This window comes from Symphalangus syndactylus, chromosome 4 (genome assembly GCF_028878055.3).
Source record: "Symphalangus syndactylus isolate Jambi chromosome 4, NHGRI_mSymSyn1-v2.1_pri, whole genome shotgun sequence".
NCBI lineage: Eukaryota > Metazoa > Chordata > Mammalia > Primates > Hylobatidae > Symphalangus > Symphalangus syndactylus.
The window spans coordinates 26652215-26678171 of record NC_072426.2 but is presented as its reverse complement, the minus strand read 5'-3'; the positions used below and the strand labels follow the sequence as shown (position 1 = coordinate 26678171).

General features: G+C 37.5%; 1 protein-coding gene across 2 annotated transcripts in view; it reads right to left on the bottom strand.

The window, feature by feature from the left end:
• Positions 1–25957, bottom strand: part of PRKG1 (protein kinase cGMP-dependent 1) — a 1318464-nt gene that overhangs the window by 1222738 nt on the left and 69769 nt on the right. The window contains exon 1 of one of the 2 annotated variants that reach the window (XM_055274327.2): positions 11795–12316. The exons of the other annotated variant lie outside the window; for it this stretch is intronic. Within the exon in view, the coding sequence (XP_055130302.1) occupies positions 11795–12105 (311 nt within the window). The 5' untranslated portion in view covers positions 12106–12316. Of the gene's footprint in view, positions 1–11794; positions 12317–25957 lie in introns of those variants that run through there. 2 annotated transcript variants of the gene reach the window in all.

The following is a 25957-nucleotide window of genomic DNA, read 5'->3' as shown; positions in this document are numbered from 1 at the left end:
TTACATAGCACAGGACTTCAGTGACTGCACCAAAAGATAAGACGAACCTCAGATGAGAAAGGGTCACTGGAGAAGAATATCCTCCTCTTTGATGATCAGTGTTTTTGCTTTTACACTTCAGGATAAAGGAGCTAGTAATCTGTTTGTTCAACTTGATAACACCTGTCTGCATACCAAATTTGGTATATTCACCAGAATATTTCAATATTGGTTCTTCTGTTCTCCATTTTCTAAGGGTGTGAGTTGCTTAAAACTATCATGATTATATAATGAATAGAATATGAATTTTAATGGATACTCTTCAAATATCAGAATTTTCGGAAAAAGGTTATTATAATTATTTAAAAACATGTAAACAAACACCCAAACACACATATCCATAATGCTTCTAAGTGCCTAAATTCTCTATTTCTGGAAGTTCTTTCTCTAATTATTGTTATTGGAAAGGATATGGGCTACACTCTTTTAGCTGTTATCTATCAGAAAGAAAATGCTTTTATTAAGCTGAGCATTTCCCACCAAAAGCCAAAAGGAAGGGAAAATAAATATGTTAATGCCTTAAGCAAACCAACAGAAAGGCAAAGGCTAGATAAATTCATGAAGTATGTTAAAGGTGTCAAGAAGTTAAAAAAGATAATTCATTCACAGTGAGCTTATTTTATTTATTTGCCATTCCTTTCCATGAGGACAGTTTCAAAGTAACATCTATTTATTTGTATGCCATTCAGTGCTACATAAACAGGGAATCACTTAGTTCTCACTTAGCTCCTTTTTTTCCAACAAGAGAATATAGGTTTCCATACTAAGTAATGGTAAAACATCTGGAAAGCAGAATCAGGCAAGTTACAATTTTTCATGTCATATTTTCCTTTGATGAAGAACAAAAAATCTGAAGTAAAATTTTGAAGAAGAGAAAAATGACTTTTTCCTGACCAAGGCTAAAACTATTTTTAAAAATCATAGCATACTTTCTTTCACATTATTTCTAAAGCTTTTCAGATCTGTAACAAGAAACACTGCTCATACAAGTGTATGATGGAGTTCACATTACATTTTTATAAAGCTAGGTATTCAATGAATGACTACGAACTTTGAGCAATTCTTTCATTTTGCACTGTACCATACACTATGGGTAAAAAAGATTTTCCTGTAACATTCAGAACTGAAAAAAATGTTACATTAAGTAAAATCTATTTGCTCAGAGAGGAACACACTGAATCGATCTCCCAGCCAAAAAAAAAAAACACTACTCTTACTTTTCTAAGTGTCTTTGGGCGTACTTTTCTAAGCTTTGGTATCCTCCAAAAGGGGTTCATTCCAATGCATATTTTCTTATTTCTCTCTTCCCACTGACATAATGAGTTGTCAACACAGGCTTAGCAAAATGTCACTTTCATATGTTTAATATTCCTCTGTGAAGGATATGGCGACACTCTTGTCAAACCAGCCCAAATCTAATCTAAGGCTATCTTCTCTTACTCGCTTTAATACAAAACGTGTTACTTAGTCACCAGTGATTTAGGTAAGGTGGGTATTAGGAAGATGGAAGTGTGGAGCTGTGCTTCCTTTTACAGCATGTTTGCCAGCCACCTGCAGGCATGGTAGCTTATGACCAACCCACCCTATTTTCCATCTGTAGCAATTACCCCAGAGGAGCAAAACTTAGATTTTGCATTTTTCTTTTTTGTCCTGGCCATATTTTCTTCTTCCTTTTCAGTCCAAACTTAGAAGCATTGTCAAAACCATAATTTACTGATAAAACTGGACCATTAAGATGATGTACAGTATATCCAGAAGATATGTTTTTTCCTCACATTTTCTCCTTATTCCTTGGCCAAGCTCTGGTGAAAGCTTGATATTACCATAATACAATTGTTTCCAAAAATAGTCCAAGTATTCTGCTTAACTAGAGTGTATTTGTCATCACTGACATTCAATCCAATTAACCAAATTAAACTGACTGGCTGATACTATAATTACCTCATGTTCAAAGAAGTACAATGTTACTTCTTAACAGTAGGTAGGGTCTAAAAGTGAGAAAATGAAACTAAATATTAGAAGGTCAATAACATTAGATCTGTTTCTTGATGCATATTATAACCACATAAAAATAATGTAAGGTATTTACTTATGCTTTATGCCCAGCCAAAGTATAAGTAAATAGCTTACATTTTCTCTCCACATCTATGTAGAAGTGAATTAAATTACATATATCTTAAAGCAAATCTGAGGTTTAATTTACATTTATGATCTTTAGAAAGGCAAAAGTAACATTTTATTTTTGATGCAGATGAAAGTAGTATATCTTGGTAGTAAATTGTCACTAATTTCTTCTTTTTATATGAACTCCCATCCTTTCATAGGTTGGAATATAAGAATGCAAAGACACAGATATTTTCCCAGTGTCTTACCACCAACTTCTGCCTATCATTCTGCTTCTAACTGCTAAGTCATAATAATTAAACACATGCTTTTGGTCATGTTTTTCATTGTTTCTAATTCCTCTTATCCCTCCCCAATTACGTGCAATAACGAAATGCACTCCATGAAGCTGGATTCATAATGAAAGTGTTTACTTTACTTATGATTAACTTCCCTGCATAATTAATGTCCTCAATCCTCTGGGCAGCCTTATTACATCTATTCTGTTTTAACATACTATCTGTCAGCTGAATACATTTTCATATTTTAGGAGTGGGGAAAAGACAGAAAAGCTCCTTGCTGACTCCGATTCTAAGAATATTTTTATCAAAAAGTATTTGCAATTATATTAGCTATTTTCATTGCTTATATAAAGTGATATATTGGCTGATCCTTACCTGAGAAAATAATGATTAAATTACAAATGTAAATAGGCTCCTAGCAGAGACCATTAGCAACACCTTGAGGAGTTTGTAACAAGGATCTAAGGGGACAGAGGGCAGGAAAGACACACAGAGCTGGCAATAGGGGCAGCAGTGAGGTCTGACCACACGGTTTAGGAATTCTTATTTCTCCTGGAAGTCTTCATGAGGGACACACCAAGAATTTTTATTGCAGGTGTCGTCTCAGACCTCTCATCTGCCAGCAATGCCCAGATCTGTCCACTTAAACCAAGCCTCCTGAAAAGGGGGCTGAAAGGTTGATGTGCTAGTTCTGCTTTCTCTGAAGTCTCCTCAGAAAGTACTCCTCAGCCTGAGCTCACGCTGTTTGCCTTAAAAGGATAAAATATCTGTAGGAAAAAAAAAAAAAAAACTGTAGCTGGCTGCAGAGACATCACATACCAGGAGAGACGCTACAAGCCCAAGACTGCTCTTCCAAGAGGCACTCATCATTGTTTCACCTTCAACTTAGCATCGGATAGCAGGAGCTGGGACCCAAAGAAACTATCTGGCCACAGAGGCAGCTGCCCTCAGTGAGAATTTAAAAAAAAAAAAAAAAAAAAAAAAAAAAAAAAAAAAAAACTTGGGATGAAGGCTGATCCGAATGTGTCTCACATTTGAACAGTGGCCAGGAACCCTGGCTGGCAGGAAAGGGGAAACATACTTACCCACTGAACAGAGCTACTGCCACTTTTGTGGGCCCCAGGTCCTTAACAGGTAACCCGAGAGATTAAAGTCACACTGACAGGTTCAGATGCTAGGGAGACTGGAGAGCTGAAGCTGTCTGGCTCCACTGCAAGCCAGGGACTTGGGTTGCTCAAAAAGAAACAAGAAAGGTGCTTCCCCAAAGTATAGGAATTCAAGTAGTCTGTAACAATCAACAATGAATGGGTCATAGCAGAGGTTCTCAACCCTGGCTGAATATTATAATCACTTTGGGAGTAAAAATAATATACCTATACCTCATGTCTACCCCAGAACAATTAAATCATAGGCTCTGGAGGTGGTGCCCAGCAAATGTATGTTTTAAAGCTCCCTAGGTGATTGTAACATACAGTTATGTTTGAGAACCAATGGGCTAGGTGGGGAAATGATCACTTATTTAGGAGAATAAAGAAGAAGGCGTCAACTAAACTGTCTACACGTATAATTTGGCAAAAAAAAATCCAGCTATGCTTTTGCAGGCCCCTAGCACTTAAAGGTTTTAGACAAAAGAGACATTCAACTCTTTAGATGAACATTTTATCCTGGTTTTTTAATATCACACACAAACGTACACACACACACACACACACACACACACACACTCCTCTTGTCATCTTCCTATCAGAGTGGTTCTCAAATTTTGCTACATGTTAAAGTTACCTGAAGAACCATTAAAAATTACTGATATGTAGCTTCCAACCCGCAAACATTGTGATTTTAATTGGTTTGTGGTACAATCTAGGAATTGGATTTTTATGTTTCTCGGGTGATACTAATGTGCAGGAAAGTTTGGGAACCGCCATCCTACATCATTTCTTCCACTAGTCCCAGAGTCCTTCTGCTTCCTATTTAACTATTGGTGAACAGATACACCCCAGAGAACGACCTATATGTTATTCATAAAGTTTTCCTGCAACTACCTAATCCCCATGGCCCTTTGGGCAGTAAGAGAGCCTAGCGGCTAAGGAGAAAAGCTCTGGAGCTCAAATTCAGGCTCAACCTTGTGTAACTGTGGGCAAGTTGCTTCACTTCTCTGCACCCCAGAGTTCTTTTTCTCATGCTGTGAAATTGGGATAATCCAGAATCTTCCTCACAGGGTTGCTTTTATCCTAAAAAAAGATGATCAGGTGGGGTGCGGTGGCTTACATATGTATTCCCAGCACTTTCTTTGGAGGCGCAGATGCTGGAGAATCATTTGAGGCCAAAAGTTCAAGACCAGCCTGTGTAACTGAGACCCTGTCTCTACAGAAAAAATTAAAAATTATCCAGGTGTGGCGCTATATGCCTATAATCTTGGCTACTCTGGAGGCTGAGGCAAGAGGATCACTTGAGCCCAGGAGTTTGAAGCTGCAGTGAACTATGATTGTGTCACTGCACTCCAGCCTGGGCAGTAAGACAGAAAGAACCTGTCTCAATCAATCAATCAATGAAAGAGACAATCTATATAAAGCACAGGAGCGGTGCCTGGCACAGAGTTAATGCTCCATAAATATTACCCAATCTGATGATGATGAGCAATGTAATTCTTGACGCTTTCATTCAGAAACAGGATGCACTGAGTTGTTGCCCTTATTCTTGTCCTCTGCACTATGGGCTGCACAAATACCACCAAGTCCTCACTGATGTCAAATTAAGGAGCATTTCAAAGGGACAATACAATGCATTCAAAACAAGCACTGGTCTAATGGGAAACTATCTTCAGTACAGCTCCCTAAGAAGGCAAGCCTTCTATATACTCCAATTTGGGTGCCTCTTCTCTACCGCAGTCTTCATCCATAAAGTACTATCTTACTTGCAAGCTCTTTTCCAGTCTTGTCACCTATTTACTTGCACACAAAGCCTATCACTATTTTCCAGCTTTCTTGCAAATATGGCATAGCTTTACCAATACTCATTTCATTTTGCCCTTTCTTGTCCCCTCAATAGGCATTTCTTCTTCTCACTCTACTCTCCAGCTTTTTTCATTGCTTACAAATTTCATGCTTAAAATATAGGCAGCCTCTAGAAGCTGAAAAAGACAAGATATGGAGTCTCCCCTAGAGCCTCCAGAAGGAATGCTTATGTGAATTTCATAAGCCATGAAAAAAGCTGGAGAGTAGTATGCTTATAAAATTCATTCAGAAATAAGACACTTTTGAGAGTGTACTATTAGTTCCATCTTGTGTTAAACATCTGTTTGGTGTAGCTGAAGTTTTTGTGCTATTGTTTATATTTACATGACAGTTTTGGAGGATGAACATTCCTCTGCTCTTCCAAACAAAATTATCCTTAGAGAGTTCAAACAGGTTGTGCATACGGAACTTCTCAGAAAATAAATTTTAAGGAAGTGCTGAGGAACACAGTCGTTACAGAAGATGGTGAGAGAGAAGCAGAACCGGTGTCAGAACTGAGTGTGAGGAAGCAGAGAAGGGCTGTCGGGGAAGGGGTGGCAAACAGTACCAGCTCAACAATTCAGATTAGGATTCAAAATGCCAAGGATGTGATTGCATAATAAGCTGTTGAGCATACTGGTAAATGCTGCTTTCAGCATGTGCTTATTTATCACATTGTCTTGCGTTCTCTGAGCTTGAAAGGTTCAAGTGAGAGGATCTAGAATGCTAGCAACAGACCCAGTTTCTTGGGATGGGCGGCAGCACCTATGGTAGATATGGCAGAAAGAGCAGCAGCCTGGTGTTCGAGTATGGTTGCTAGGATACCATGGAGACCCTCCATTGCTAGGCAGACAGGAAAAAAAAATGTGTTCATATGCCTTGTAACCTGCAAACAGCAACAATAGAAACATCATCTGTATTCTTCTACCCTTTCCCATTAGGAATCCAGATAACAAGTATCAGGAGCTTGGAAATGTGGCCCAGTAGGGCAAGGAAGCTGGTAATTTATATTCTCAGTCAGTTTCTAGAGCCATTCTATTTAAGGGCTTACCAGTATCTTCATTATATGACCCATTTTGGGGGCATGCAACTTGACTGTGCTTCAAAATACCCTAATAAGGTTTTAGCACCCTTGTCTCATACATTTTTATAAATGCTTCCAGGACTTCAATTCTACTGCACAAACTGTAATGTCAAATTAACAATCAACCTTAAATTGGAAACTCTATTAGAATAACATTAGGTTGGAATTTAACTCCTCCACAAAAACAAGAAAGACAACTTTCGAAAAACAACTTCAGGTTCAATTCTCATAGGTGTTCAGCTTGCTTAGGTATGTGAGGAATCTGCAGTGCTAGTCTGTGGCATGAAATTAGATTATTTTCAATGGGAACGTTTGGAAGTGAGTGGAAAAAGGAACTTGGAACTTGGTTTCTTTAAGACTTCTAATCATCTGCTTTTTGCTTAAATTAACTACTCATACCTAGTTAGTATAGTTATGACTATTAACAGGACTGTGATGGTGGGGATAAGAAAGCTGAACTGATATTCTGGCATTCAGAACTGTATTAGTGGGTAACTATTAGTCCTTGGTATAAAACACACACATGTGCACACACACACACAGACACACACACACAAATGAGCCTTAGCTATTCTACAACCCAGAAAAATGCCCTCTCACCTACTTTATCAAATCACGGAAACTGAGATTCTCATTCTCACTGGCCTAAACTTGCTTTTCCACAGTTCCCACCACAGTACTTTAGCACAGCCACTAGTTGCTGCCAATTCCCAGAGGGGCCCTGCTTTCTTTTTCTGTGCTGTCGCTTTGCTAACGGCTTGGAATGTATTTCCCCAGTCCCTATCTCTATCCCTCCCTCTTTCCTCTCATTTCCACTCACCTAAATCATAGCCATTCTTCAAATACTTACTTTAAACCCTTCTATTTCCACATGAGTTTCTGACACCATAAAACTAAACAGGCTTGATTATATTTTGCCAGCTGTCTTAGTTATCTCCCCTGTGACTTACCTTACTCTATCTACTTTCTAGAATATTTACTTGTGCAGTATTGTTAACCCCTTGTTCACTCCGGGATGGTAGGACCTATGTAGCTCTTACCTCTAATGCCTTACAATATTTTGCACGTCACAGGCAATCCCACAGAAGTATTGAACTGAGCTGTAGGGCACTTTTGGAATTAAATTTCTACCTTTCAAGACATCTATGTTTTAATATTATGCCATCTATGATTACATTAGAATTCTAGAATTCTCTCAACTTCCAACAGAATTTAATATTACAGCCTTTAGGAACATTTTGTTTTTCTTGAGATATATTAATATAAAATTTAAAAGATTAAATAATCTCTTAAAATTAATGCCTCCTTAAAAATAAAAATAGGCCGGGCGCGGTGGCTCACACCTGTAATCCCAGCACTTTGGGAGGCCGAGGCGGGCGGATCACGAGGTCAGGAGATCGAGACCATCCTGGCTAACACTGTGAAGCCCCGTCTCTACTGAAAATACAAAAAAATTAGCCAGGCGTGGTGGCTGGCGCCTGTAGTCCCAGCTACTCGGGAGGCTGAGGCAAGAGAATGGTGTGAACCCGGGAGGCAGAGCTTGCAGTGAGCTGAGATCGTGCCACTGCACTCCAGCCTGGGCGACAGAGAGAGACTCTGTCTCAATAAATAAATAAATAAATATAAATATTTTTATCCTTAACTCCTCCAAAGTACTTCACAATGAAAAAGTGAAACAGGGGCCAGGCGTGGTGGCTCACACCTGTAATCTCAGCACTTTGGGAGGCCCAGGTGGGCTGATAACCTGAGTTCAGGAGTTCAAGATCAGCCTGGCCAAACTGGCGAAACCCCATCTCTACTAAAAAAAAAAAAAAAAAAGCCAGGCATTGGTGGCACGTGCTTGTAATCCCAGCCACTCCGAAGGCTGAGGTTGGAGAGTTGCTTGAACCCCGGAGGTGGAGGTTGCAGTGAGCCAAGATCGTGCCACTGCACTCCAGCCTGGGTGACAGAGCGAGACTCTGTCTCAACAACAACAACAACAACAAAGGAAAAAAAAAAGGAAATAAAATAGAACATGGAGTGAAAGCAACAGCTTACAAAAATACAAAGACACTAACCACTTTTAGGAACTCAAGTCTATATAATCCAACTGAAATGACTGAAACCCTGTGACATGAAAATGGAAAAGATTTGGGAATATTTTCAAAAGATAAGGGGTTTAGATCAAAATTTCAGAGACTGAATTTTCTAACATGATATAGAATCAATTTCAGGAATGATGAAATAAAATTACTTAAGTCCATAAGAACTATTCTACATAGGCAATCAACAGGCTATCTGATCTCACATAATGAATGTTTAGGTCTTGTTTTTTCATTTTAAGGGTTTATTTGCTCAATTTATTTCCAAATATAGTTTAGTAGTTTTACATTCTCAAGGAGTTATTTGGTAGCAGTGGAATATAGATTCCAATCTGCTACATCAGTTCTTTGCTTCACGTAAGTACTGTATCTATACAGATTGTGAAAGAGACCAATAAAAACCCTCCTCCTACCTCATAGTTATAGCAGGAGTGTCCTGGCTCAGTGCTGGAATCTGACAGAACCTTCCCTCCAGTTCCCACATTAAAGGAAAAATTCCAAGCCAAAAATGTTAAAATGATTCAAGTTATTACATTAATTTACATTTTATACTATTTTTAAATGACCAAATTTACCAAGAAAACAGAACTAAAAAAAAAAATTATAATCCTCAGAAGGCAACCTCAGTAAGTAAAAACAAAACAGATATATTTGCATATATCAGATAAATGAACAGAACATTAGTGCGGCAGTTACCTATATCTAAAAAGAAAGAGAATCAAAAACTAGCATGAACGTAAACTGGAAATTAATGTGTCTATTTAGATAGTTTCATTTTAACTTGAACTCACAATAATCTATATGTATAAGAAAGATGGCTACATTTAAGATGTAGTAAAGATGAAATATAAAGACACAAACACTTGTTGCCAGTAAGTCCCTGTAATCAAATTATTCATAGTGAAATACATTGAAATGCAAACAAGTCTTCTTTGGTTTGGCAGGTTTTCTTAACTCTTTGTGGAGCTACCTTGTACAACCATTCAAACAACATAAGATTTATTCATTTTGCATACAATGTACTTCTTTTTTCCTTAAGAAAGGTACACTTTCTACTACTCAAGCCAATTTTTTTCTAGTTTTCTTTATGTAAGTGTGAAAAAAGAACAGATGTTTTTCCAAAATTATTTAAGCTTGGAAGGCATTCTATCATTTTCCTCAATAAAATACTTCAGTCACCCAAAGCATCATGGCAATACCTTAAGAGCTGAGTCCTTTAAAATACAAGTTATTAGTAAGAAATCAGTATCAGGACACACAGCATTGTTTGATAGATAAAATGCGTATTATAATGGGATGCTGTAAATTATCTGCCACACCAGCTTTATTTTCCACTCTGGACCTTTTTTGTTTGTTTTTCAATGCAGTTATTCTACAAGTCATGTACAAAGAGGCTTTTAAACTTATCACATTGTATAGCTCATTCTCTACTGCCTAGAATCTTGTAAATCTCTGATGGAATGTTTAACTGGAGTTATCAGCTGGCTTGAACATGCTTCACTATGAAACCTATTAAAATGGTCTTTTTGTAAAAGCAGAGTTTGCTCTGTGTCACTCAAGAGTCCTGCGGATATGAAAATGAGATCCTATGAAATGTTTAAAGATGCAGAGAGCTGTCTTTGAGTTATTTTTTCATTATGCAAAACTTGGCCCAGGAGAGATGGTCATGTACCTCATTAGCTAAAACAGTCAGGCATGTCAGGACTGCAAATTAATTTACCAGAGAAAGTTGACGTTTATTCAGATCACTCAGGTTTCTAAGGCAGATCTAAGTCTGCTGAACTATTAGGGCAATTTGTTAAGGTCAGAATCTCAGAAATGTTTATCCTTATTGTCTCTTTCCAACTCCCTCGCAGAATACAAACTCCTCCCTAAACTAAGCCTGCATGAACAGCAAATGTTCCATGGGAATCAACATGTATAGGTATAACTCTAAGTTTTCAAAAGTAATAGTTGGTACATACTGTGATTCCCCCCAAAAAACATCCAATAAATACAAATAGAGATAATCGAATATTTACTTTCTCCTTATATTAACTTGATGTATTTATGAAGTGAAGGGTTTCAATGGACCTTGCATTATTATGTAACACGTGCCATCCAGCCAAAGTGATGTCGTTAGTAGTAGAGTAAGCAGCAACATCCTTGGTTTTATCGATTATGTTATTATCTATTAATTTAAAATGCCGTTCTTTTGGGTGCTCTCCCACATTCTCTGTTAACCTCATGTTCCTGTCGCTTTACTCTCCATATGAACTCTGAGTTGAGTGTTGTATAACAAGTTTCATTAAATTTTTCCCATCCAAGTTATGAAGCCCACTAACATCGGAATTTCACAGTTCTCTAAAAGGCTAGAACAATGCCAGAGTGGTTGCATTAGAAGCCAAGAGTAAGGCAAACAATGGGTCCACGTTTTAAATAAGTGTGCTTATCTGTATCTGACCCTGGAAACAAGCAACCACCTCTTGGGAGATGGAGATGCTCCATTAGTAACATTATGCACGTTCCTTAAGGAAAATAAGCAATCTTCTCCCTCATATGTTATGAAAAAATATTTCTTCAAAATCAACAGACTAGTCTTCCATTTATGGATTGTAAATGTCATCCAATTCAGGAAATCAAAAATTCTTCCTTTTTCTATGCATATTTGCTTATGTTTCACACTTTGATGATGACAAGAACGTCAGGTTTGAAGGGTACCAGCGTGAAGCGCCAGCAGGTAGAGAAATCCGGGAGAGCCACAAAAGCATAGAAAGTATGGGTGATATCAGACGCATTTCATTTCAAGTCTGATGAGCCTGCATTTAGGATTTTCCAGCTGGGCTGGTTTGCCAGGGCTTTTGGGAGACAAGGGGGCTTTTTATTTCTTCTCTCACACTCACACACACGGTCGGACACACACCTGGGACGTGTTCAAACTCTACGTACACTAGGTGGCTTACACGAACGTATATGTATATTTAAAAATAATAGCTTGACATCTGACAAAGACACGAAGGCAACGTATGTGCAGTGAGTCTGGCTCTGAGAAACGTGCACAGCCCCGCAAGAAGTGCCCGTTAAAATGAAACATTTCTGAGGATGAGGACAGACATGGCAAGCAGGAGGGGCGGGGGCCGACAGACAATACAGAGACCCGCAGCTCCCCATCGCCAGGGCGCCACATGGACCCAGCGCGTCACCCCTGCTTACTGTGGGCTCTTGGGGTAGAAGGGCAGGGTCACATGGCTGAGATCCTGGATGTCGAAGGCGGTGGGCTCGGCGGAGATCGCCTGCCGCTTGGTGCGCGGCTCGCCCTGCAAGGTGCTCGCGCTCTGCTTCTGCGCCTGCTGGGTGGCTGGTCGGATCACCGAGCGGTACTTGTCCAGCTCGTTCTGCAGCTTCTGGATCAGTTCGTCTTTCTGATCCAACTCCAGCTCCAGCTCGTCGATGAGAGCATCCCGCTGCCTCAGCTCCTCGATCTTCTCCTGGAGCGCGTACTGTAAATCCCGCAAGGTGCCCATGCTCCTCCGGGCTGCCGGGGGCTCCTTCCTGCCGCTGCTCCGCGTCCTGGGGCTTCCTCCCCTCTCCGATCAACTTTCCCCAAAGTCGCCGCTGCCTCCCGAGTGCCAAAGCTTCCTACTTGAGACCAAAGCCAGCCCTGGCTTCTGAGCATGCCCAGTCCGCCGGCTCCAGCCACCCAGAGTTTCAGTGCAGATTCCACTTCTCTGGGCTGGCTGTGAGGCTCAGAGCGGGGAGAGCAAACCAGCAGGGCCAACTCGGGATTAAACCTGAGACGCGGTGGGCGCCGCAGCGCGGGGGAGAAGAGCCGGGAGGCGCGGTGGCGGGGGAGCGGGAGGAGGGAACATGAATGGGGGCTCCGAGGCAGCGGCTGGGCTCTCAGGGTCCCTCGTGCCGGGCGCCCAAGGAAGCTTGCGGGATGTGCGGGGAGCCTGATAAGCCTCCAAGGCGCGCCGGGGGTGTGCGGATGGAGCGAGGGGGGAGCACTACTTCGGGGGTGGGGAGGTGGGAGGGAGGGGACAGGGAGGACCCCCGGCAAACTCGGGAGGCCTCAGCTGACTCCAGAGCAGACCAGTCTGGAGAATGTTGGGCTACGATCCTAGCGACGTACGAGGCATACGGGACTCTGTATCATCAAAGCTCTGAGTTCTGGAGGTGTTTTGACGGCCGGCCTCACTAAGGAAAGCTCCCGAGCGGTGTGGCCGAGCTGTCGCTTCTCCCACGCCACCTTTCCCACGCGGAGCGCCTCACACAGGTGGCTAACGCTTGCGAAGAAACTTGCCTCTCAGGAGATGCAAGCGAGTCGGCGCCCGCGAGGAATTCCCCCTTTCAGCCTACTACCTTTGGGAAAGGGTTGTGGGGTAGGGGGTGGGGTTTCCGATTTTAGCCCCCGAGGCGTGGCTACTCTTTGCCTGCTCCAGATAGTTACTTTCCTTTCTGCCCCTTCCAAACTCTGATCAGGGAACTGTTTTAGGGTAAAGGCCAAAAACGGATTTGGGCCCTAGCAGGCCACTCAGCTTCCCCATGAGCCCTCCGCCTCGAGCTGGTGCCTGGGAATAGTTCTCGGATGGGCCTTGCTTCTTCTATTTGCTGAATTTGGCGGGGAGAGGGTGGGGGTTAAAAATCATTCCCGAGCTCCAAAAATTTCATCTTGAAACTGAATCATACCTTTAAAAATATTACTTTCCTCACAACCAAGCTGTTAGAAATGTATGTTTCCACTTGAATGGCCAGGAAGACATCCTGACACAAACTTTGATGAAGAGGGAAAATCGTGAAGGAGTGAGGGAGACCACGCGGGCTGCAGTGAATTGTACACTATACTGCAGTCACCCCCACCTCTACCCACTCTCACCCTCATCCCTGCCCACTCAATATTCCCCAAAATGATCACATATAGGTAACTTCCTTTCAATCCAAGTGTTACTCTCCCATCATGGGAACACATGTTTAGAATCCCCAAATATCTGCCTAATACGTACCTAAATTCCTAATATTTGCTTAAGACATTACCAACTCATCCAATTTTATAGCATCTTTATTGGCAGACTTTTGATTACTATTCTTGGGCACTCAATATTATAATCCTCAATGCTCTATTTGGTTATTCCTTAACACTAAAACAAAGTGGATAGAAAATAAAATTGAATTGCAATGCAATTCTAAACTTAGCAAAGAATAGTATCAAAATAACTTGCACACTGTTGCTTTTGAATACACAACTTTTTGTATTTAAGCTAGAGACAGAGGAAGGGACGAAAGGAGGGAGGGAGGTCAAGGTATGTTAACAAGCTTGTTCATTTAAAGTGTACTTGTTTGTAATTAGAGGACTAAATGACAAAATATATACAGTCCTGAATATTCTTTTATGTAGATTATGATCTAATAATTCTCTTAATGCAGATTACACAAGACACTTCATTTTTCTGCTTTCCAACACAGACTTTCAGAAGTGCATTTATTTCTAAATGTGATATATAAAATGGATCATTCTCAAAACATTTTCTTTTGCAATGAAGAAATGAGCAACTTACAAATATTGAAAATAATAAATAATAGCTCTGAATTATTGTTTTAATTAAAAGTAAACCAAGCAGAAGTACTGTGACTTTGTATAACTCACTGTAGTCTAAAAAAGCTTCCATGAAAATTTCCTTCTTCCGGGCAAAAGGCCAAATTCTTATTTAACCTGTGGGAATTCTTTATTTCCATGGGAAAATGTTTAATACAAAATGACTTTTTCCTATAGATCTATTATTGGGGTTCATGAAGCCATGAGTTTATGTCTAAAAATATATCAGATACAATGTATAGAGGACATAATTAGACAACTGCTAAGCTGGGTTCAGAATTCCAGGATTTTCTCTTTGTTTTTCTTTTCTTTCTTTTTTTGACACGGAGTTTTGCTCTGGTCACCTAGGCTGAAGTGCAGTGGCGCAATCTCAGCTCACTGCAACCTCTGCCTCCTGGATTCAAGTGATTCTCCTGCCTCAGCTTCCGGAGTAGCTGGGACTACAGGCACCCGCCACCATGCCGGCTAGTTTTTGTATTTTTAGTAGAGACGGGGTTCAGCATGTTGGCCAGGATGTTCTCGATCTCTTAATCTCATGATCTGCCCGCCTTGTCCTCCCAAAATGCTGGGATTACAAGCATGAGCCACTGTGCCCAGCCATCTTGTTCATTTTTGAAGTGAAAACAAATATTTTAAATAAGTTTTTCATTGATGTTTTAGAGTTTATTTAGGGTTTAAATGGGGTTACTTAATGTTTTTGAGCAGCACAAAGAGAGAAGGTTCTTCCTTATTTGTAGAAAGTCTGTCTACATGTACAAAGGAAAATAAAAACTAAAACACTTTCCCCAAAAATAAAAAATAAGACTTCAACCAAAAATATTTAGGCATTTTGGAAAAAAGTGAGTTTTTTTACACTAAATTATGTAAATACTTTTCATTATTTAAGCTGGCATATCTACATACAACTATAGGATGTATACACATTACATTTCCATTTTAAATTTACATCTCCTGATATAAAATCTATTCCAGGATGAATCTGATATTGAGAGTCAGGAATCTGTTATAACAAACACAAAGAGAGTAAACAGCTGAAAAGACATGACTTTTACAATTGACTTTAAAAGGTGTTCAAGGAATAGAATATATTTAGTTATGTCAGGCTGTGTTATTTTTTTAAATTGATTTTCCCTTAAATGCTTTATAATTTCATATGCAAAATCCAGGATTCTAGCCTTTTCTCTTTCATTTTTAAAGTAAAAATAAATATTTTAGGTATGTTTTTCAATGATGCTGTTGACCAGCTGTTTAGATATTGAGCGACCAGGTTTCCATCTCAACCTTTTGAGTGTTTCCAATATTTTCTTAAACATCTTATGCGTTGTACTTAGTAAATGCTGGAAATAAACCTTATGTGAAAAATCAAAGTCCTGCAATTACATCTTAACAGACAAATTATCTTTACTAAGTGTCATGTAGTAAACTTAATTGGCTAAATTACAAGATCAAAGATCAGGCACAAGTCTACTTTCTGCTAATTAGGAAGTGTCTACCTCAAATTCCTTTAGGGATACAGTAGAGGAGAATGGCTTGATCTGAGCCCTGCCCCACTGCCTATCTGAAATGAAGCTTTGACATTAGATGCTAACAGTTAGAACAATGCAATTTTGAAGGAACTGAATTCATACTCTAGAATTCCAGAATCAACTTACAGCCTGCTTTTCAGCAGTCTTCCTTTTTCATAACTTTAATAGAAGCAAAATTCTACTGGTAGCCAGACCAAACTGTGGCCTGTTGAACTCCAATATGCTCTTTAGTCTTGCACCCAACCCTCGTAACTGAGAATAAAAACTGACATGCCTTCCTTAACGGACTCTCAGAATCATTTAATGAGCTATTCCAATAAAGTAGCTTTATTACAATACCGGCTATTCAAAAATAAATCTGTAGAATTTATCATCCTTCACTAAAAACATAATTAGCCCAAAAGAACTGTGCTAATTTTATCCACTTGTCCATTCCACTGACACTGTATTTCCTGGAAGAATCTTAAGTTTTGAAATTTTCTTCTGCCATTTCATGTGTATATCTTGAATGGGAAAAAATAAACAAACAAATATATAGCTGAGCCCTTCAGGTGATAGAAGCTACCTCTTGCAGAAGATTGCTAAAAGTAGCAAGTCCTCCTAAGAATCTAGATTTTAAAGCTACTATCACTGGCAGACATAACGGTCTGTTCTAAGTTGCTAATCATAATCAAGATCACAAAAAATTAACTAACTTCCTTGACTTCTTAATGCATGATAGGTATTGTTCATACAACACTATAAGTTAAATATTATTAATATTCTATTAATATTAGAGAAAATGGAGCCACAGAATCATTCACCTAATCAATGGCAAAGCCTGGCTTCATATCCAGACTAGGTGATGTAAAGCTGAGGCCCCTACCCCTCATTACTTTCTGCAGAACTTGTAAGTGTTGCTACTGTCCTATTCTGTATCCAGAGAGAGAAGAGTGTCCTTAACATCAACTTCCTTGACTTAGGGGTTGGGGAGGCGAAGAGGACAAATTTGAAAAATCCTGGAAGAGCAGCAACAAGGTTTTCAAAAAGTTCCTTTTCTTGTCTTGTCTTTATTTTTTCTTGTCTTGTCTTTTCTTTGTCTTGTCTTTATTTCAACAAGATTACATTCTGGCTCAGGGTAAGTAACTTGAACCCATTTGCCAGAGATTGTACTAATCCTAAAATTGCTTGAAATTATCCTGTCTTTAAAACTAAAAGTTCTAAGTATCTTCCAGTCTCGGGCAAACCAGGAGAGTTGGTCACCCTAATTAATTCAAAATATCTGAGCCTCTCTAGTTTATAAATATTTTCAAATTTTGCTTTCCACATTACTGATAGAAAAGTAAAACCAAGGAAGATCCGTAATAATAATACCTATTATTTTAGGCACATTACAAACCCACTTATACATTACTGCGTGTGAATATGTTTTAGGAAAGCAATCATCCTATTGCAATGAATAATAATGCACAACCAGAATTGTCTTTGGACTATAAAGGGGGATGAGTCAGACAATAGAATTTTAATTATACTTTGATAAATTAGACAATAATTCAAGGATCCCTTTTTCCTTTATTGTTTTTACAGAAACTGGAACTTACATTGATTCCCTATGAATTAAGTACAGGGATTCGAGTGCCTGCTGTTTTATTAATTCCTATAGAACTAGTTTTATAATTGTGTTTAGTGGATAGATTTGTCCATAAGGAATATGTATTTACATGGATATAAGTAAAAATGGAAATAGTTATACTATTTCAAATGGTAAGTTCTGCGTAGAAAAGAAAAAAAAATAAACCATTAATGATGAAAAACTTACTGCAGAGACTTGGAAAGAAACAGCGCACTGTACCATAATTGCTAATGTACTTAGCATTTAATACCGAATTAGTGTCATGCTTAATATTAGGTGAAATGAATTTTTATAGTCCCCTTCTTAAGATGACGGGAAGTTATTATTGGGTCTCAGGCTAAACTAGTTCTCATGAAAACTCATGAACTATCTAGCAAAATGAATATTTATTTGTACTCTTTAGTCAGCTGCTCATTTCCAATAGCCAAAAGAAAAAAAAATCAAGAAAAATATTAGTTTTTTTTGTATTTTGAAATAAGTGCAAAATTTTTAAATGCATAAAATAGAATTTAAAATGCTTTATTCACAAGATACCATTTTACTACCTTTGAAGCTTAATGAATATGCACATAAGCATGCAACATATCTCCCTATATGATAAATAAGTTAGAGTTGCTCAGTTCCATTTCAGTGATTCTTCTGGTATATTAAATGTGCATCTTTTACTAAGGTAAATCATCATTATTTTCCACAAAATATTCTATAGCACTTTCAAAAGTAATTTTGATTCTGAAAACAGATTTGATGTTGTGGGGCTTATAGAATAGCTCTATAGTCTATGATTTTTCTTTTTTGCTGTTGTTTTTATTTTAACTAGTATTTAGCGGATGATATAACTTGGCCATTTTCTTCTTACAGGTTTTGTAACCAAAATTTAAAATAAAGAAAACCGAAATTTCGTTAGCAAACTCTTTCAAAATACTAAGGTAAGAAAATACTAAAGATGTAAGAAAGATAATAAAATAGAAATTTGGGTGAATTGAATTTTTATTAGTAGGTAAAATGACTGCATTGGGCAAGAGAAAGATGTCAAGAAATTCATTTATATTGTGAGAATGTCAGTGATTCAAGGGAGAGGGGGCTTTGCAGGCAAAAAGACCTAGTAGGGAAATACATGGAGATCTCCACTCTCATTAACTTAATGGGCATGTAAATATCACCTAACTTCAAATTAAGGAATCTTCATATTGTGACTTTTCTATAATCATCATGAGATGGAAATCCAGAAATCCACTTTTCTAATGTCAGGCAATGTCAGGCAGTAGGCTAGTAAAGCAAATGGATACCATTCCAGGGCCAAGATATTGCCAAGTACTATTCTTGAAACAAGGATAGGAGCCCCAGGCTGGGGCCCAGGAGATGCATACATTCACTATGTATTTGTAACTAACTATAACATTATCATTCGCCTTGCCTAATGTAGGTTTTGAGAAAAGATTCAGTAATTCCTTCATGGTCTAGACTGGATTTTTAAAAATTCATTATTGAAAGCACAGGCATTTAATCTGGTAAGTAAAGAATACTTTAAATATTAGTGGTCCAGATTTAAACTTAAAAGACAAATGTGCAAACACCTATATAATGAAGAAGTCACCCAAAACAGAAATATCTAAAGTATCATATAGTTTCAATGCACCATATAAATAAATGTACAATAGGAACTTTCACACTTTTTTGATATTAGTGCAAGATAGTGTCTGTCTAGAGTCACTGTATTACATACAAATTTTTTACTCAAAGAGTTAATGTAGAGAGTCATTATGGAAAATTCATCTAATTTTTCCCCAGAATATAATACAGCCAAAATTCTAATCATCTAGTTTCTTTACACAATCATCTATGTTGACTACAACTTTTTTTTTTTTTTTTTTTTTTTTTTTTTTTTGAGACGGAGTCTCGCTCTGTCGCCCAGGCTGGAGTGCAGTGGCGCGATCTCAGCTCACTGCAAGCTCCGCCTCCCGGGTTCATGCCATTCTCCTGCCTCAGCCTCTTTTAAGTGGAAAAAATGACAGAGAAATCTTCACAATGTTTATTTGTGGAATATTAAAAGCAATTGCTGCTGTTAGGAACATAGAGAACTTAGTGAAAATTGCTTACTTTCATTTTCCAGTTTCCACTGGTCAGACCCTCCATCAGAAAACAGCAAGTAATATTCTCTCAGCAGTCACAGAACTAAAACTTACCTAAGATAACAGTGTTTCCACGTTCGGTCTATTTTTTAGTTTACTTTACGTCACTCTCAAGGGCACACACAAATAACATATATATACATACATACAAACACACAAATACAGATAATTAAAGGAGTGACAGCAACATATGCCATGGTTTAACATCCCATCCTATCCCACCTCCCACAGAAAAAAAAGCAAATGTGTCAGCTATGTTGTGAATGTTTCCCCCAAAGTTCATATGCTGGAAACTTAATCCCCAGTGCAACAACATTGAGAGGTGGAATCTTTTAAGTGGTGATTCTTTCAAGAAAAAAAAAAAAGTAGTTGTATAAAGACACATATTTTCTAGCAAATATTCAAAGTGACAGGCAGAAGACATAGTTATCATGGATCTTAAGCAGGCAAATATGTTGTTCTAAGAGGAGTGCCAAAGTAAAGCTCTGCTAGCAACCAGGCAGCTCTAATGCAGGGCTTCCCTCAGAATGTGAACTAAAGAACATCAGTTCCTTAAAATGGTAATAAATGTAATGAAAAAGGGTTTCATGGTCAAAAATGTTTGGGAGAGATTGAGAAAAATGTAAGAAAAGGATTTCTTTCTGCATTAATATCAGTACTTTTAACTTTCCAGTATGTATTATGAATTTCCAAAATAAATATACAATAAATACATAAAATATTACATACTGTATATACCATATAAATAAATGGTAAATATATACATTGTTTAAAAACTAAACCTTCCTTCTTCTAATACTTTCAGTGTTGAACCTGAGTATTCATGGCATTTAATACTTTAAAAGTCAGTTAGACAATTTAATAGAAAGTACAAGCATTTTCTCCATTTGTGAAATCCCCTATTGCTATCTACATACACAGCAATATCTGAGACAAGAACACACAGTTCTCGTCCCACAAACAGTACTGTCAACTACTCGCATCTCCCCTTTCAAACCACAATTTGCCCAGCCTGTGGCCACAGCCAATGACATGACAGAAAACCCTGAACATATAACAAATTTGGTGCCTACAGGAAGGATTAGCCTTGCCATTTGATCCATAATCACATTTCCTCCCTTTAAAATTAGACTGGGTCACAGGATTATTGCTCAGGTTTGGAAAATGTTCAAGGAAGGACTACAATGGGATCAAAATACATAGAGCATTTGATGAATAATTAATTACCAAAGTGTTACAGTGATCCTTTAGTTCTTTAAGTTCTCCAAGCATTAAGCAATTACGTCTTAACATTTCATAGCTTCCAATGGGAATTCTCTTTTTGCCTGTGAAGCCCTATTCTCAACCCCTTTCACTGCCTTCAAATCCTAGCCCTATCACTGCCCCATTACTGCCTCTCATCTCTTGAGTCGTTTATTCAATAAATCTATTCTTCAGTTCTTCCCTAAAATAAAACTACCTCTGATAATCCTTCAGAGTCATCCCCATATTTTCTCTTCTAAAAGCACTTTATCAGAATGCATAATTATATATTATGCATTCTAACCCTAACCTTAACGCTAACCCTAATTTGCATAAATATTTGTTAAATAGATACATCTCCCATTAGACTGTAAACTATGAAAGCAAAGAATTATGTCTATTTTGTTCATCAACACCTAGAACAGGAAGGCGCTCACTATACTGGCTAATTGCTTTGAATAAATAAAGGTAGGAGTAAATGCAGTGAACAATTATTTATTTAACATGCAAAACACACCTCTCTGATGGAAAAGAATCAAAAGGGACAATTTTTCTGTTTATTGATGGTGTTGTGTAATATTTAATAAATCAAACATATCAGAGGCTTAGTTTAAGCCTTTCTGTATGTAATAAATCAAATATATCAGAGGCTTAACTTTAAAATGGGTTTTCTTCTACGGAAAAAAAAAAAAGACATCACTATTTGAACAACATATTTGCCTGTTTAAGGCCCATGATAACCGTGTTTTCTTCCTGTAACTCTGATTTTTTTTCTAGAAATGTGTCTTGATATCCAACTACTTTTTTCAACTCTCTCAATGCACTTTAAATCACCATAATCTCACCTTCTTTCTTACTCTTAGTCTTATAATATGTTGTCTTCAAGGTACAGTGTGCTTTTATGTAACACTGGCAATGTCTACAGGATCAACAGTTTTGCAATTTCTTTTTTGTTTCTTCCACAGTTCCAGCTACTCTTTCAAAAGCTGATTGCTTTATTTGGAGTTGGCCTTCTTTACTAGTGCTTCTTAATACATACATCTTGTAGAAAACTATTCATAACATTTAATATTATTTTGAAAGCAGATGCTTTCAATTAAGATACTTAATAACTTCTGTGATTATTAACCAATGTTTGTGTCCTACCTGATCATTTAAAATTTGTAAGTTAAGATTCAAAGTTCAAGAAGCAAATTTATATCCATCTGCAAAATTCCTTCACTAACTTAATGCTTAACATACATATACTTATTTCCCATCTCCTCTCCCTTGTTCTTGCTTTGCTTTCTCCATAGAATGTCAGATTAGGCCCTAGATATAAAATCATAAGCTTTAACATCACAATCAATTGAATATGAAAGTGCTAACCTTTGGGAATTAGCAATAATTATAAAGTCACAAGGCTATGTTAAATAATTGTTCAATTAAATCAAAAGACAGGAATACATGGTTTGTTAATGCAAAAAAGAATATTTCTCAGGTAGATGTTTTCTGTAATTTTAAAAAGTCAGAAAGAATACTTCGTAAGCTCTTCAAATTTATTAGACTTGAATATAGGTCTTGAAAAAAGTAATTGTTGTCAACCTTAAAAAACCTAAAGACAAGCCGTTCCTACGAGAAAATAAAATAAATCCTTACCTATGAAAGAGTCAAATTTGAAGATAAAAAGTCAAAGCCTTGCATACGTATGTCCCAAAAATCTTTGTAAATTAAGCTTTTAACTGTAATGTTATAATGCTGCTTCAGTGTCTAAATAGAAATCTAAGTTTCTGATTCACAACTGTGTGAAACTTCTACATCTTCAACAAAACCTTAGCATTAATAACCATGTGAATGTAAAAACCCTCTTGGCATTGCATCATTTATCTTTAGTGGTTTTAATTATATTTTTCCTCCCACAAACTGGGAGTCTCATGATGCAGTCATCAATATACCTAATCCTTTTGGAAGAACCATTTCCCAAGAGGAAAAACATATATAATTAATATTAATAAAGCTCCGCAACAGAAAAATGTCATGTTGATATGTATATGCCTTTCTATATGTAGAAAATATATTCTTTATTCAGTTAAAAATAATATTTTTAGCAAATAGTTTCTGATTGAGATTTAAATGTTTCATTTTTTAAAAGTACAAGGTAAAGCAAAGCATCACATGATAGAGAAATTTGTATTCCTTCTTTACATGACTCAGTTTATTTTAAATACACTTCCATAAATAGTGTACAGCTTCAGCTAACAGTACATTCTTCAAATTTATCTCTCAGCCATTAAATACTAATTTCTAATGGCTAAAATACAGAACTAAAGGTACAATTGCACCCTCTACTGTCCAAATGTTCTACTCCATATTGAGCACCGTGTTGTGTATGTTTAACACAATCATTATAAAAGTAACTGGTAAATAACATTGGTTTCCTTTTGACATTGATTAGCAGATCCTCAAAAAATTAAGCTCTAATTATCAAATTTCCATAGTGATGCAAATGTAAGTTTGCCACTTTTATAGTTACCTGTAATAACCTAATTTAGAAAATGACTCTTATTAAGGTACAGTCATGCATCATGTAATAACTTTTCTGTCAATGACAGACCGCATATATAACAGTGGTCTTGTAAGATTATAATGAAGCTGCTATACATAGTTCTACCTTTTTTATCTTTTATACCATATTTTTACTGTACCTTTTCTATGTTTAGATATGTTTAGATACACAAATACTTACCATCATGTTACAATTGCCTACAGTATTCAGTAAAATCACATCCTATATAGCTTTGTAGCTTGGGAGCAATAGGCTATATCATATAGTCTAGGTGTGTAATAGGCTATATACCATCTAGGTTTGTGTAAATACACTTTTTGATGTTTACACAATGATAAAATCGCCTACAGGCACATTTCTTAGAATGTATCCCTGTTGTTAAATGATGCAGCTGTACTTGAGTGAAGTATTCATTAACTTACTGATAGTGAATGGCAATATTAATCACCTTTTCAACATACCCATAACGTGGAAAAATAGGAAATCATTCAAGCAAACAATTGACATATTTTTCTAATAGTGTATAAAGTTTGCCAAATTTTGTTTCAAGTTAAAAATCAGAAAAACATTAATGTCTCTCTAAAACTGTGCTTCAAAGATTTAAGAAAAGTTTTCAGTTGATTCTCAAAATCTGAAATACCACTATGAGCTAAAATTAATAGCTTATTTGTATTTTTTTAAACCTATCTTTATTGTTTCAATAGAGACTGCTGGGCCAGGCACGGTGGCTCACACCTGTAATACCAGCACTTTAGGAAGCTGAGGCGGGCGGATCGCCTGAGGTCAGGAGTTTGAGACCAACCTGACCAACATGGAGAAACTCCGTCTCTACTAAAAATAAAAAATCAGCCGGATGTGGTGGCACATGCCTGTAATTCCAGCTATTCAGGAGGCTGAGGCAGGAGAATCGCTTGAACCCAGGAGCAGGAGGTTGCGGTAAGACGAAATCACACCGTTGCACTTCAGCCTGGGCAACAAGAGCAAAACTCCATCTCAAAACAACAGAAAAAAAAAAGATGCTGTTTTGAATTCAAAATAAATTATTATTCAAAAGATTATCTTATGGATTTCTTCTTCTGGTGATGGAAGATTCGTTTACTGATAATCAACCCTCCCACCTATAATAATTAGAGAAGCCGAACCAAAAATATAAAAATAAGGCATTGGAAAACTCCCAAGCAGCAAGGAATTGAGAGGCCAATATCCTAGAGAAAAGTGAAGTCCGTCCAGAGATGTCAGCACAACATTCAGTGTTTTTCTGAGGTATTCACCAATTACAAAATACTTCTAAGAAAATAAGTAAGTAAGCATAAATTAGAAGCTGAGAGGCTAAGAAGTTGAGCAAAGCTTCTAAAGTCTAAAGTGGCTGGAGGGAAAAAAACTGGAATCAGGCCCAACCAGTTGAATTCCAGGGAGGCTAAACTTTAACTGCTAATAACCATGTACTCAATAAGACTGAAACCCTGCTTTATATCTGTTCAATCTATAATTGGATTGGGTGATCTGATCCTAGTCTTCCTGCCCATCAGGAGCAAAAGTAAATCTTCCATTAAGGAAGATCACATAATCCAGAGTATCATACTCTCTCTACAATTTTTCACACCTATGTTGGGATTCAATAAAAAACAATTAGGAATAACAAGGCAACACCCCATAACCTAAAACCGAGAAAACAGTAGAAGCCATGCAACAGAAGGAGACCCATGAGAGATTGTGATATTGGAATTATCAGAAATGGACTTTAAAATAATTGTGACAATTTTATGTTTCAGCATTTTTCAACATTAAAAAATGTTGGTAATTTTAGCAGAAAACTGGAAATTACAAAAAAAAGCAGTAACTGAAATTTAATAACTCTATATAGTCAATTTTAATAACAGAAGACAGAATTAGTAAACTGGAAGATAAGTCCAAATGAAATAGCTACATTAAATAAAGAAAAGGAATTTTAAAACATAGGAAAAAGGACATGAGATGTGGAGTTATGGGAGAAGTTCTAACCTCTATATAATTGGAGTCTCAAAAGGACAGAAAATAGAGAATATAGCAAAAGCAGTATTTGAAGAAATAATCACTATGAATTTTCCAAAACTGATAAAAACTATCATGCCACAGATTTCAAAAGGCACTGTAAATGACTAGCACAACAAATATAAAAGACACTAATATGGTTTGGCTGAGTCCCCACCCAAATCTCATTTTGAATTGTAGCTCCCATAATTCCCAAGTGTTGCGAGAGGGACCCGGTAGGAGGTAATTGACTCATGGGGGTGGGTTTTTCCCATGATATTCTCATGATACTGAATAAGTCTCACAAGATCTGATGGTTTTAGAAAGAGGAGTTCCCCTGCACATGCTCTCTTGCCTGCTGCCATGTAAGAGGTCCCTTTGCTCTTCCTTTGTCTTCCACTGTGAGGCCTCTCCATTCATGTGGAACTGTGAGTCCATTAAACCTCTTTCCTTTATAAATTACCCAGTCTCAGGTATGTCTTTATTAGCAGCATGAGAACAGACTAATACAGACACACACACACACACACACACACACACACACAGCTAGGTATAACACAGTAAAACTGTTACAATGAAAAACAGAAAACTCCTAAGAGCAGACAGACAAAAATATCTGCAATCTTCAAAGGAACAGTAAGATAACAGCTTTTTAATTGAAGCAGTGAAAGCCATAAGACAATAGAATGGTAGCCTCAAAAGGCTGAAAAAATATCTGA